Here is a 15,241-nt window from a genome sequence, read left to right as displayed (position 1 = left end):
ATCCTTGTACTATTCATGGTCAAGTAAAGCAAATCCCAACATTAGCCATGTCCAAAAAATTTGTCTCATTTCCTACCCTAGGTTCTATGCCTCTGTCAGTAATTGTACAACATGCTTCATTACTGACCCAATGCAATTTTCGTTGTTTATTGTGTTGATCAGAGTTCTTGAGTCTTTCAAAGTTGTTTGTCTTTATCATGTTGTCATTTCATAAATGGTTTTTCTGGTTCTCACTGTGCATTATTTTGGATCTTCAAAAACTATAAATTTCATAATTTCTTGTGGCGTTATAGTATTCCATTAAATTTATATCCCATAATTTGTTTGGTCATTATGGGTATCCACTTAGTTTTCAATTCTTTGCCAGTTATAGAACTACTGCTACAAATATTTATGTACTTTCTTTGATCTCTTTGGGTGTATAGACCTAGTACTGGCATCACTGAGTTAGAGTATGCCCAGTTTAGTTTCACATCTCAGGATGTATGCAAGGATAAATCTACCTCTGCCTTGTGTTTTTGCAGTGATCTGCTCCTTGAAAACTAAAGTTGTGCATGGGCATGAGCCACCTAAATGCCACAGAGCATAAATCTTTTCTCTTGCATTTTGGACTATATTCTCAAAATCCAAGTTCTACCTATATTTATATTTTGTGCTTCATGCTTCTGTCACTCTGAATGCTATGCATTGTCTGTGAATATTTGATGGAATTTTCATTTTATATTCATTTGTATATCTTTACTTGATATTTTAAATTCCTTCTTGTACAGGAACAAAAGACAACTTGCTCCATGGTAATACATTTGTTAAGGGAGGAAACCCAGCTTTGGTAGCTGGTCTTAGTTATTTAAATATGAATGATCCTGCTGGAAATAGAGGCCGTTATGCTTCATGGGCAGCAACTGTGGGGCAGTATCCCCAAATAATAAAACAAAAGGTAGGTGATGTTCTATTTAAGGCAGCAGGGAGCAGATATATTTATTTGTACCAGTAAAATGAAATTATTAAACTGAGACTGCTGTTAGCAATTCCTGTAGTCAAATTATCTTTCATACAGAAAATGTATGCACATATAGTAATAAAGAACTGTAGATATTGTTAGGTGTATTCCTATTTTAACAGGAAAACTTTAATGCTAAATATAATACTGGAGAAATTAGCCAAACATTTCCATTTCCAATTATTAGCTACTTTTGTCTGGGTTTTTCTTTAGCCCTATATTCACAAGGAGTCAAAGCCTCAGGGAGAGGTTGCTTGGTCTTATTCCTTCTTTCAAGTGGTCTAAATATAATATATTAATAGCAGACTGATATCTATTTCTATTTTAAGGCTCATCAAGTGAAGAGATTCTGTAATTTTTATGGGCTGTTCATTTTTGAGTTAAACCAATTATCCTTCTAAGTCAAGCTATTTATCCTGCTGACATCTTAAAATATGGTATAAAAATATGAGATCTGGAGTCACAAAACCTAGGTTGGAATCCTGGAACTGCCATTTGGTAGCTGTGGGACCCAGGTTAACATACTTGTTCAAATGGTTCCATTCCATTCCATCTCCTTCAATAGATAGCTCCATCTGTCATCTCTACTCTTCACTTATTTTCAATCTCTTCCTTCTCTTAGCTCATTTCCTACTGCTTACAAGCATATTCATGTCTCCTGTATCCTGAAAATACCCTCACTTGTTTCTTCCATCTTTGCTAACCAGCATCCTTATTTCTCATCTGTTTTTTGCTGTCAAACTCCTCCTAAAAGTTGATTAAGATTGGTACTTCCACTTTTTCTCTTCTCACTTACCCTTACAAGGCATAAATTGGTCTTATCATTCCTCTGAAACTGCTCTCTCTCAATTTACTAATAATCTTTTAGTTGTTACATCCAATGACCTTTTCTCATCTTCATTCTCCTTGATCTCTCTGCAGCCTTTGACACTGTTTTTCACTCTCTCCTTCATGATATTTTCTTCTCATTAGGCTTTTGGGATGCAACTCTCCTTGTTTTCCTCCAACCTATCTTACTATTCCTTCTCAGTCTCCTTTGCTGGATCCTCCTCCAGATCATACCCTCAAATCACGTGTCCTTCTAGATTCTATTTTGGGTCCTCTCCTCTTCCCCCTTTATAACGACTTCATTTTGTGATCTCAATTCTTATGGATTTAATGATCATCTTTATGTTGATGATTCTCAAATCAACCTTGCTTTCCCCAGCTTCTTTGCTGACCTCTAATGTTGCATCTTCAATTGCCTTTTTGACATCTCAAATTGGATATCCAGTAGACATCTGAATTTCAATATATCCAAAACCAAACACATTATCTTTTACCTTAAACCTTCTCTTAGTCCTACTTTCTCTATTATTGTAAAGGACAATGCCACCCTCGCATTCCTGTAGGTTTGCACCCTAGGAGTCATTTCTACCTCTCACTTTACATATCCAAACTATTGCCAAGGCCTATGAAATTCATCTTTGTAATATCTCCTGAAAACACCCCCTTCTCTTCTCTGACCTTGCCACCTCTTTGGTGCAGACCCTCAGTACCTCACACCTTGATTACTGTAATAGTCTGTTGATAGATCTGCCTGCCTCAAATATCTTCCCACTCCAAACTACTCTCCATTCAGTCATTAAAAAGATTTTCTAAAGCACAAGTTTGATCATGTCACCTCTAAACTTAATAAATTCCAGGGGCTCCTTATTACCTCCAGGATCAAATACAAAAAGCTTTGGTATACAAAGCCCTTTATAACCTAGCTCTATCCTACCTTTCCAAGCTAAATAGCAGAAAGATGTAAAAAACATCTTACTCCCCAATACATACTCTTTAATCCAGCACCACTGGCTTTCTGGTTGTTCCAAGGACAAGGCACACCATCTATCAGGCCTGGTCATTCTCTCTTTCTGTTCCCCATGCCTGGATCATTCTCTCCCCTCCACTCTGACTACTGACCTCCTGACTTCTTTTAAGTTCCAAATAAAATCCCACCTCCTACTGGTAGCTTTCCCCAATGCCTATTAATTCCAGTGTTTCCCTTTTCTCTTCTCTTTCCTAGTTTGTCCTATGCATAGCTTGCTTCGCATATATTTGTTTTCATATTGTCTCTCCTGCTAGATTGTAAGCTCTATAAGGTCAAGAATTGTCTTTTTTTTTAAACCTTTACCTTCTGTCTTAGAATTGATACTGAGCAATTAAGGGATAGGTAATTGGGGTTAAGTGACTTGCTCAGGGTCACATAGCTAGGAAGTATCTGAGATCAGATTTGAACCCACAGCTTTTCATTTCTAGGCCTTGCTCCCTCTCCATGGAGATAGTTAGCTGCTCCTAGGAATTTTTTTTTGTATTCCCAGGACTTAGCACAGTGTGAGGCACATAGTAAACCCTTAATAAATATTTATTGAAGGGAGTTGAATCTAATTATGCTTTTTGAGCTCCTGTTTCTCCCTCTTTGTCTCAAAAAAATTGTGATGAATACTTACCTACTTCTCAAGATCAAACCAGATTATGTAAACTTAAATGTTAAGTAAACTTAAGTGCTAAATGAATGTCAATTCTTCTTTTGCTGAATTTCAAGTCCATTTTCTTTTGTTCTTCTTTTGGTGGAAAAAGAGTTTCTGTGTCACAGTTTCCTCATAATCCTTCATCTACTAGAAGGCATTCTTTTCTCTTTTTTCTTATGTAAGACCTGCCTTGGCCTGGGTCACTTTGATTTCCCTGAGTTCTCAGTAAAATAAAAAAAAAATGAACTGCTATCTTAGAAAACGGACAAAACAGAATCAACAGGATTAGCATTCTTTGGCTTTGGGTTCAGAGACATTAATCTATAAGCCATAGGGAAGAAGCTGTTTCCTAAAGTAATCCATGTGTTTAACTTGTCTTGGCCCTTATAGCTTGCACCTCTGTATGAGCTTGTGAAGGATGTTCCTTGTGCATCTGTCAAAAGGCTATATCTGAAAAGAGCCATTGAGGAGTATCTGGCAGAATCTGACCCCTGCCATTGTAGGCCTTGTAAAAATGGTGGTCTAGCAATGGTTGTGGGAACCCAGTGCCAGTGCCATTGCAAACCTTACACATTTGGTATTGCATGTGAGCATGGATTCCTTGTGGAAGATCAGGCAGGTCAGTATTCATTCTATTTCCTGAAATTAATTTTGGCATTTGGGCATTTGACTGTAGCATTGGCAATATTCTATTGAGATTGATTGATTATTCTTTCCATCCCTATGGAGAAGAGAGATTTTGATTTTCTGGTTTTTGATTTCAAGACAGAAGGCATGTCTATTTCTTCCCAGATTTTTTTTCTTCTTTCAAGGATATCTTTCTCTAGAGAATCTGTGGCTTCTTTCTTCAAGATAGAAGTCAGAAGACCAAGATTTTTCCTATTTTTTCAAACTCTTATCAACTCTACCCCTCAGACAGACCCAGAGCATTGGATAATCAGTCTCCACCAATGAGGAGAATCTGATGCAAATAAGCTTTGACCTTCCTCTAGTGTTAATGCAAGGTAGCGTAGGCAGTAGCATTCAGAACTTGACTAAGAATATGGGGATTTAGGTGCTAGTTCAATCTCCCTCCCCAATCACTTACTGCCAAAGTTACTTTGAGCAAGTCTCTTACTTACTCTAAGTTCTCATTTCCTCACTAGGATCCGGATTTGGAGCCAGATGTTTTGAATCCTGGCTCAGATGTAGAATAGTGTATTTATTGTGCGACTTCAGTTGATGTATTGGTTAGTTTTACTGAATGGCTTTTTTCTTTATCACATGAAACAGTGTTTTGGCTCATAGAAGATGTTTAATAAAAACTTGTTGATTGATTTATTACTTACATGGAATATCTTGCTGGGTAGGGCAAGAGTCAGTGATATATTTGGAAATTAAAGTAATTTAAGAATAAAAGACCAATTAATATTTGAAATTAAAAAAGCTCAAGATAAAATGATATACTTTATGTAAGATCTTACTATAATTGTTGCTAGAGTAAGCTCTAGCATAGCCCTTCCTAACTGGTGTGAGGGACCAAATTGGTTAGTATAGAAAATATTTTCTCAGTGTATCACATACAGAAGAGTGATTAAAAATACTCAATCATATGTTCCTTCCTAGCCCCAAGAAAATACATAAATTAGGGATATAGACTTAAATTCTGAAGAACTAATTTCAGAAAAAATTTTTATCCATCCTTTATGTCTCTTGGCCAATAGGAATTGTTGATGGAAGATGGAGTTGCTGGTCTTCTTGGAGTTCTTGTGCAGAAGGGAGGAAAGTAAGGAGACGAAGCTGTGATAATCCACATCCTAGTGGAGGTGGAAAATTTTGTAATGGAGAAGCATTTGAAATGCAGCCCTGCAAAGATGAAGAGTTGGAACATATCCGGTAAAAGCAAAACTAATCTTCTGAATAATCATCGCATGAGGCACAGTATCATAAACAGAGTAGTCATTCAAATAGTATTTTCTTGTTTCTTACTTTATTATCATGATTATGGTATAGTAGATAGGATACTGGACTTGGATTTGGGAAAACCTCAGTTCAAATCCTACCTAAGACACATGACCTTGAGTAAATCTCTTAACTTTTCTTCAATTTCATCATTTATAAAATGTTTGGAGGGAGTTGAATTTGATGTCCTTTAATGTCTTTTCCAGTTCTGAACTCATGCTATGATCCTCTTGTCTGGCTCTTTTCTGTTGTCTTGCCTTTGCATATAGCATCCCCATACCTGGAATGGTTATTTCCCATGTTTTTGATGGTTAAAATCCTTCCCTTCCTTTAAAGCTCTATCCAGGAGCCACTTTCATGAAGCTTTCCTAGACTCCTCATTGTAAGTGAGCCTATTTCCTATTAAAACTCTCACATGCCTCTTTTTGAATTAGTCCTATTCTCTCATCTTATCATAACATTTATTTATGTTATTTCTGTGATTTCCCTTGCTAGACTGATAACTCAATGAGGACAGGTATTATGTTTTGTTTCATCTTGATATTCCCTCTGTAAGACCTACCATAGTTCATTAACAGGTGGTTGACCAATCAACTAATCAAGTTCCTACAATGAGTTACTGAGTTCTTACTCTGTGCCAGTTTCTGTGTTAGGGGCCAAAGATACAAACACCAAATAGCAATAGCTCCTGCCCTTAAGAAGTTTACGTTTCTGTGGTTGAATGAAACAAGAAACAATTTGAAAACAAAGATCTGACTTAGGTGAATAACTTACTGTCTTGCCTTCTAGCAATCTGGATGAAGTAGGGTGGATAGGAAGTCCTTTTGTAGTCAAATCAACAATATCTATTAAATATCTTATATGTACGAGACACTATTGTTTCCTCTTCATATGAAAGCTAAACGTGCTTTGAAAAGCCATAGGACTACCCAGCACAGTTCATTCGCACAACTGAATAGGGAGGAAGAGAAGACTCACTTTTTCATTTACAAAGCTACTGCTCAAAGCCATAGTGCATTATGTGTGCAAAAGGCATTATCTCTGACACAAGATTTGCAAAGTCCTGGTTTAATTTTTATCAGTTTTATTTCATTTTAGGTTCTGAATTTTCTCCCTTCCCAAACATTGAGAAGGCAAGAAAAACAAAGCCCATTACAAATCTATATGGCTGTGAAAAATGAATTCCTGCATTAGACATATTCTTCCCCACCCCACTCCTCCAAAAAAGAAAGGAAAAGGACATATGTTCCAATCTGTACTTTGAATTCATCATTTCTTTCTCTGGAGGTGGATAACATGTTTCATCAGGAGTCCTCTGGATTTGTGGTTGATCATTGTGTTGATCAGAGTTTGTAAGGTTTTCAAAGTTCATTATCTTTGAAATACTGTTGTTATTGCATAAATTATTCTCATTCTGTTCTCTTCACTTTGAATTTCTTTACGCAAATTTTCATGAAATCATCCCTTTATAATTTCTGACAGTACAATAATATTTCATCACATCCTATAACTTGTTAAGCCATTCCACAATTGATGAGTATCTTCTTAGTTTCCAACTCTTTAGTACTCCAGAAAAGTCTGCTATAAATATTTTTGTATACATGGTTCCTTTTCATTTTCTTTGATTACTTTGGGGTGTAGACCTAGTAGTGGCATCACAGGGTCAAAAGGCATGCATAGTTTAATAGCTTTTGAGATATAATTCCAAATTGCTTTCCAGAATGGTTGAACAAGTTCATAACTCCATCAACAGTACATTCATGTACCTGTTTTTCTACAGCCCCTCTGTGCTAGTTTAATTTTCAAAGCTGTTGTACATTGATTAACCTGAACTGACCTTTAAAAACTGGGAGAATCTCTCCACTAGACAATGAGTATGCTGACACCAACTCTACCAAACTTCTCTCCCCAACCCCCTCAATTTGTAAGTGCTTTAGACTAAGCTACATCAAAAGAAGCTCGATGAATAAATCAAATCCTGATCGAGCCCACTTTCCTCCACATGTTATTGTTGTCTTTTTTCCTGGTAAGCCCATCCTAACTATGCCTTCAAGAAAAAATAGGAAATGGAATATTTGGAGTTGGGTCAAATCGAATTGGTAAAAAGGAAGCTCTAATTGTTAGATGTTTAAAGAAGCAAGCTTGCTTATTCAAAGGACTTCTTTTGGACTACTGAACACTTTTGATGGACTTGCTTTTGTGGACTCTTAAATGTTCTGCCCAACTTCGAAGCCTCTACAAGTTTATTGTAAGGAAACCTTTAGGATCCACTCCAATGATTGTATAAACACATCATAGAATAGTGAAAGGAGTTAAATTTGAGTTCTGTCACCTATTAATAACTCTGCTATGGTAAGCAAGTCATTATCAAACTTATAGCTTTCTCATCAATAAAATGGGCATAGTAATATGTTTATTTCCTGTCTTCAACAAGGTCTCTCTCTCTCTCTCTCTCTCTCTCTCGCTTTAGAAACCTTGGAAATGTGAATTATCATTATGAAGGGGAAATTTCTAGTGAATGAATTTTCTTATCTATCCAAGAGGGCAAGCAATTCTTATCAGAATGCAACTTGGTGATAAGACAACTCATTTATATTTAATGAGCATCTGTAGAATACATCTACCACTAAGGTCTTATTCTGATGTCTCATCATGGTATGGCAATCACCCTGGATACTTGAAGTACTCTGCCAGCGAAGCACAGGCAGCAACAGATGCTCTAAGGCTAAAAAGACTCTTAGTGTGATCTCAGTGACAGGCAGTGCCTATTATCTGAGGAACAGCTTAACTAAATATGGAAAGATTCATCACTAGCACATTGGATCAGATGATGATTCCCCTCCTTCCCCCAATAGCAACAGATGAAATAGATAAAAAGAAAAATGGTCTGTGGTCTTGTGTGACCCTATTTTATTTAGACGGAGTTAGTGGGATGGTGGTCCTGGGACTCATGCTGATGAAGTTTCAGACTTAACTATAAGAATTGATGTGTGTGTGTGTGTGTGTGTGTGTGTGTGTGTGTGTGTGTGTGTGTGTGTGTGTGTGTGTGTGTGTGAGAGAGAGAGAGAGAGAGAGAGAGAGAGAGAATCTTTGTCCCAAAACCAACAATTGATGCCCTACTGGCATCACATAAATATTGGCATTTTCATGATAAATAAGATTAACAGGCATAAGAAAATCTCTGAAAAATAAAAAGGTGTCTCACAGGTTCTCCTTGGAGAGGATAATATGGTGCCTTTGGTACCCTCTTGAGTTGGTAGAGAGTTTTATCATGTGTCCAAAGATATGAAAAATACAGTTTTCTGGAACACTTGTTTATCTTATTTGTATGACCACATAGAGAGCATATGTGAAAAAGACCACTATGGAAACAATGGCACCCACTCTGCCAACATCTGTTGCATGACACAAAACAACTGAATCAATGAAGAACTTTAACATGATTCTCCAAACCAAGTCAACATGTACCATAATATCCAATCACTCTAATGAGAAGGTAGACAGGTGAAAAACATGTTGGAAATTATAGTTTAAGATTAAGAAATGAAAGAGGTCAAAGATTTACAAGTTGCTCAGAGTTCCCATATCTATATTCATGAATACTTTATTTTGAGGAGAGAATTGGAAGGAACCGGACATGACAAGCACTGAATTATGATACACTGCCCATGAAGTTTATTTTAATAGGCAGAAAATGACTGGTTACTGACATGGGAGCAATTTCTAAGTAGGCTGTTTGGAGGTAGGCAAATCATGATTAGCAAGAGTCAGGGTCAAAATTAGCATAAAATTGGAAGGGAAGGATAAATCCAAAGATACTATGTATGATTATAATTCCAACTTTACCTAGTTAAACTAATTGTTGGCCCCCAAAAAGGGGGAAAATAGGACATCTACTCTGATTAGCACTATTTCTTAGAGAACTAAATATGAATGAAGAGAATAAGCTGAATTCTGTTCAGAACTGAATAGCCCTTTCAGTGATCCCCATCTGTTCTATTAAATGAACTCTATTCAACACTAGCATTCTTCTGAAGACGGCTTGTGACTGCAAATCATTGAAGACCATAATTTCTTGAGAATCAAAATTAGAAGCGACTAAAAAAGGTAATTGAGGGACTTATATGGTAGGACTGAATAGGACACATGTTTCCAATGATGAACACCTGTGTATAAGAAATATCTTGAAAAGCATCACCTATCTGAGCAACTAGGTGACTTAATAGGTAAAGAGCCAGGTCTGAAGTTTGAAGGTCCTGGGTTCTTTTTTTTTTTTAAATCCTTACCTTCCGTCTTAGAACCAATACTGTGTATTGGTTCCAAGGCAGAAGAGAGTGGTAAGGACTAGGCAATGGGGGGTCTGGTGACTTGCCCAGGGTCACACAGTTGGGAAGTGTCTGAAGCCAGATTTGAACTTAGGACCTCCCGTCTCTAAGCCTGGCTCTCAATCCACTGAACTACCTAGCTGCCCAAGAGTAGGAGGTACCGGATTCTAATCTGACCTCAGACACACTTCTAGCTGAGTGACCTTGGGCAGGTCATTTAACCTCAATTGCCTAGCTCTTAGTTCTTCTGCCTTGGAACTTGATTCCAAGACACAAGTATATTCTTAGAAAGAAGGGGTTGGTTTGGTAATGAGAAGAAGGAATCTAAGTAAGGGCTTCCCTGGTACCCATAGACAGTCAATTTTAGTCAACAAATATTTATTATGGACTTACTATGTGCCAGGCAATGTTTTATTTTCTTTGTTGTTTAATCATTTTAATAGTCTGACTCTTTGTAATTCCAATGGGGTTTTCTTGGAAAGGATATTGGAGTGATTTGAGTTTCCTTCTTCAGTTCATTTTACAGATGAAGAAACTGAAGCAAACTGAATTAAGTGACTTTTCTAGGATCATATAAGTAAAAAGTATCTGAGAACAAATTTGAATTCAGACAGATGAGTCTTCTTGACTTTAGGCCTGGCACTCTATCCATTGTGCCACCTATCTACTCTTAGTGATACAAAAAAGGGCAAAAATAATCCCAGCCCTCAAGGATCTCATTTTCTAATGGAGAAACAAGACCCAGAGGAAGGTCATCTGGATATTGGGTAGATTGTCTGTTGATGAAGGATTTATAGGAGGCTATAAATAAGAATTGCACATGATGAGAAGGATACCACTGGTTCTTATTTGAATTAATACCCACAGAATGACATCACAGATTCATCAAAATATTGAAATTTCAATTTTGTAGAAATTGTGCCAGGAGTTGGGTTAGTTGATGATGAGGCACTAGATTGCTTTACTACTTATTACCTTGATTCAATCACAGAACAACTGAATCTCAGAGTTGTAAGTGATGTTGTAAGTTGTGGTACATTTTATTTATTTTTAAAATTTAATGACATTTTTCAATTTTAACAAAATCTATTTCTCTATTTACCATGTCTCATTGGAAAAAAAACCCAATCAAAACCAGTGTAACAAATATGCAGTCAAGCAAAAAATATTTTCTATATTTGGTCATATTAAAAAAATGCACAATGAGCCTATGATCTTTTTGTCAGGTGGTTAATCTAGAATTGTGATTGTTCTTTGTTGATCAGAATTATTACGTTTTAAAGTGTTTTAAAGTTGTTTGTCTTTACAATGCTGTTGCTAAAGTATAAATTGTTCTCCTGGTTCTGCTTACTTAACTCTTCATCAGTTCGTACATGTCTTCTCTAAAACTATCCCTTTCATCCTTTAAATCCATATACTTCATATAAATATATTTGTTCAGCCATTGATAGGACCTTGTTAGCTTCTAGTTTTTTTTTTCGCCACCAAAAACAAAAACAAGAAAAAACCTACTATAATTTTTTTTTGGTACATTTGAGTCTGGAAGGGACTAATCTGATAAATCTTCTTGATTTAGCTGCTTGAAATCTCTTTTTAATTGTATCATAATTTTGTCCTGTTCATCACTAGATTAATGTAACTATATAAACATATTCTTTTAACATGCGAACGAAAGAATGCATCAATATATATAATAATGCACAAAATATCTTCAGTTATCTAAATAATAAAAGCCTTTTCTGTTTTGCTTTGTAGCTTGATAGAACCGCATTGTTTTGATATGTCTGGGGTCTCCACAGCTTCTTGCTCACCACCACCTCACTTGGAAAATGGGTTTGTTCAAGTAGGTTTTCATTGTTTTCTTTACTTTGAGCCTTTTTTATGCTCTGTTATGCTACGTTAGCTATTGTTAAGTCTCATAGAATCATAGATTTTTTTTGAGACGAATAAGGCCTTGGAGATCATGTAATTTTTTTTTAACCCCTAACTTCTGTGTATTGGCTCCTTGGTGGAAGAGTGGTAAGGGTGGGCAATGGGGGTCAAGTGACTTGCCCAGGGTCACACAGCTGGGAAGTGTCTGAGGCCAGGAGATCATGTAATTTAACCTACTTTTACAGGTGAGAAAATCAAAGTTCAGGAGGCTAAATAACTCATCAGAAGTCACAAAAATCTTTTTACTCTGACTTCCATTTATGAAAGTTTTACTATGCCAGAAAATCTCTAAATTCATTTCTTTTAGAGAAAGGATCTCAGAAACTTAATATGCATCATTCCTTCTGATTTCCTTTCTTTCTTGCTGCCATATTTTCTGCTTCTTTAACTGATTTGTGACTTTTCTTGCAAAAAGCATTTATTAAGCTTGTGATTAACTCAGTGCTAAACTCTGGGGATGCAAAGTAAAAATGAGGACGACCCCTACCTTCAAGGAGCTTTTGTTCTAATGTATAGTAAAGAGTATCAAAACTATCCTCTGTTCTCTCCTCCCCTCATTTGAAATATGTATGTCAGAAGTCATGCCACTCAAACTGTAAAGTTACAATAAGATTTGGAGATGTAGAAACTTATACATCCTTAGTATAAGGAATGAGTTTCTCCCCAGGAAAATATCAGCAAGGCAATCCATTCTGGTTATACTACCCAAGGAAATTCATTGGACTAGGAGTCGTTTAGCTAGTGGACTGTGAGCTGTACATAAGACATTTTTGTAGTTAAATTTGGGAAAGGTGCTGTGAGTAGTTTGAGTGGACATACTTCCTGGGTATTTGACAACATGAGAATTTGCTCTCTCTGCTTTTGGTTCACATTAAACCAGAAGCTTTGACTTTTCAGGAACCCTATTAATGAGATCTCAGTCTAACTTAATTCTCATTGTATCTACAGTGTTGCCAAAGTAAGTATTGCTAACATCTTATCATTTAACAATTAAATGGTGTTGTGATTGATATAGATGCAACCTAGATCAGTGCCAGGAACCAATCCATCCACATCATCTTACCTTCAATGATTCTTGCCCATGTTTTTTCATAGATCTTTCATTATAGATGCTCAAGGTCTTCCTCTAGGCCATTTTTGCATCTCTCACTCTTGCTTTTCCTATACTCTAGCTACAGAGACTACTAGATGACACAATGAGTAGAGTCATGGGCCTAGAATCAGGAAGATACGAGTTCAAATTTAATCTTAGACACTTTAGTAGGTTTCTCTGTGACTCTGGGGAAATCATCTAACATCTGTCTGCCTCAGTTTCTTCAGCTGTAAAAATGGGGATAATACTAACACTTACTACTCAGGATTGTTGTGAGTCAAAAGAGATCATGTTGTAAAATGCTTAGCACAGTGCCTCGCACACAGTAGACACTTAATAAATATTTGTTCTTTTCTCTTTTTCTCTTCCTTCTTACTATATGACTAATTCTTCTCTTTTTCCTATTATACATTTTCTGCATGATATTTATGCCAATTCTTGCACATAAGGCTTTATTGGAAACCTGCTATAGCTTTCTTGTATTCATCATATAAACACATACACATATATGACATACATATATGGGCATTATGTACCTAATGTGTGTATATCTACAATATAGAGAGAAGACATCTTCTCCTTAAAAACATGATTATCTTCCCCTTCCTCATCCTACCTACAACCCTCTGCTTCATTTTTGAAGTTTTCTTCACTTTGTTCAGGATACAGGCTCATCATTCCCAGTTGGAAGAACTGTGGTTTATTCATGCCAGGAAGGATATGCTCTTGTTGGGGATCCTGTTGCCAAATGTGGAGAAGATTTAACTTGGCTTATTGGGGAAAAGCATTGCCAGAGTATGTACTCTTAATTATAATATCCTACTTAAATTTGGAAATTGGATTTGGGGGCAGGTTGAAAAGAGTGTACTTGGGATAAGTGGCTCCATATTTTGGGTTCTGACATCATTTACTTGGGAAACTGAAGTGGTCTTTTCCCAAGTTCAGAACTAATCTGAGTAATCTTCTTGGAGCTGTTCTGCATTACAGCGAATGCTGCTAGTGGATGAGTAGTTAAAGTGCTGGACTTGCAGTTAACAAGATCTGAGTTTGAATCTTTCCTTAATTACCAGTTGTATGAATTGAAGTGTTTTTTCTCCATAAAATGAAAATAATTATAATACTTACTTATAGGACTATTGAGAGGATAAAAATGAGATAATACTTATAAAGCACTTTGCAAATCTTAAAGTGCTACATAAATATTAGTTAGTGACAACTGAATTCTCAGAGAATTCTTTAATTTTTTAGAATACTCCTCCAGTCTCTGCTTTGGGTTCTATCTTAGCTGTGTTGCAGCAGCTAGCTGTTTCACATAGTCAGGAAAGAAAGTAGCAAAATAATCTTTTAGTGAGTTGGTCAATAACTTTTGTTGAAAATCCCAGGCAATGAAATGCATGAGGTATGAGATATTAGTTCTATCAAGAAAATATAAAAATAGAGCTAAGTTTCCCAAACAATGGCCCAATGACTATTAATGGTCCATCAAAATTTTCTGATGGTCTTTTCATTCTTTTTCATACTTTATGTAGTATGTATTTTCTCTTTATGTGATATATTTTCAACTCGAGAACCTGAGCTAACAGTGGTAAGTAAGTAGATCATAGGGAGGAGATAGAAGAAAATGAATACTTGATGATTCTGAGAATTAGGATGATAAAATTATTGGCTGAAAATTTCCAGAGACTAGAGTTATGTTAATCTTCTGCAAATATACCAGAACATGACATTAGGAAAAAATCTCTGTGTGAGATCACTCAGGTAGAGTTAAGGCTCAGCTAATTTTGCCTTTTATGGTAGGTTGACTTCTAGGTCTCTTTGCATTCATCAGTTTTAGTAATTTAGTTTTTATTTTACTTCCAACGGAAGAACACGTCTTAGTTTTTTGGAAAGTTCTTTAGTGAGTTTCCCATTCCTACTCCCTCCTTCACTTATGAGCAAGAACAAATAAAAAATATCCATGTAAACAGGGCTATGATAGTTTGGAAATTTAAAGATCCTTACGTCCTGCAACTTTATGTTCTTTTTAGAAATAGGTTGTGTCTTGCCTGCCTTGGAAAGAGGTCTTCAAAGTGATCCCCAGAAACCTTTCTATGAGGTTGGAGAGAAGGTGACCTTGGTCTGCTCAGGAGGCATGGTATTGGAAGGCCCATCTCTATTCTCATGTGGCTCTAGTCTAAAGTGGTGGCCTGATATGAATTCCCATTGCAGATTAAAAAGTAAGTTCCTCAATGTTTTCAGTTATTCTAATCCAGCAACTATGTTCAACAAACGAATTAAGGTCCTACTATGTGCCAGGTCTTGTGCTGGATGCTGGGGACACAGAGGGAAAATATAAAACCCTGTAGAAGTTTATGTGACTAGCACCTTTAAAGCAGGAGGAGTCTCTTCTATGTATATATTTTGGTTCATGTGCAAACTGCCTTAACTTTGGTCACTTTTTGCACTTCTGAAGGTG

At 36.4% G+C, this 15,241-nt stretch overlaps 1 protein-coding gene across 1 annotated transcript in view; it reads left to right on the top strand.

The window, feature by feature from the left end:
* Nucleotides 1-15,241, top strand: part of C7 (complement C7) — a 59,466-nt gene that overhangs the window by 23,855 nt on the left and 20,370 nt on the right. Inside the window, exons 9-14 of the mRNA XM_044657766.1 lie at nucleotides 771-937; nucleotides 3,886-4,114; nucleotides 5,199-5,370; nucleotides 11,517-11,604; nucleotides 13,449-13,581; nucleotides 14,814-15,016. Coding sequence (XP_044513701.1) covers nucleotides 771-937; nucleotides 3,886-4,114; nucleotides 5,199-5,370; nucleotides 11,517-11,604; nucleotides 13,449-13,581; nucleotides 14,814-15,016 — 992 coding nt within the window. The remainder of the gene's footprint in view (nucleotides 1-770; nucleotides 938-3,885; nucleotides 4,115-5,198; nucleotides 5,371-11,516; nucleotides 11,605-13,448; nucleotides 13,582-14,813; nucleotides 15,017-15,241) is intronic.

The sequence above is a fragment of the Gracilinanus agilis genome, chromosome 1 (assembly GCF_016433145.1).
Source record: "Gracilinanus agilis isolate LMUSP501 chromosome 1, AgileGrace, whole genome shotgun sequence".
NCBI classification, from domain to species: domain Eukaryota; kingdom Metazoa; phylum Chordata; class Mammalia; order Didelphimorphia; family Didelphidae; genus Gracilinanus; species Gracilinanus agilis.
The sequence above is the reverse complement of the archived record's forward strand: the minus strand, read 5'-3'. Positions and strand labels throughout refer to the sequence as shown.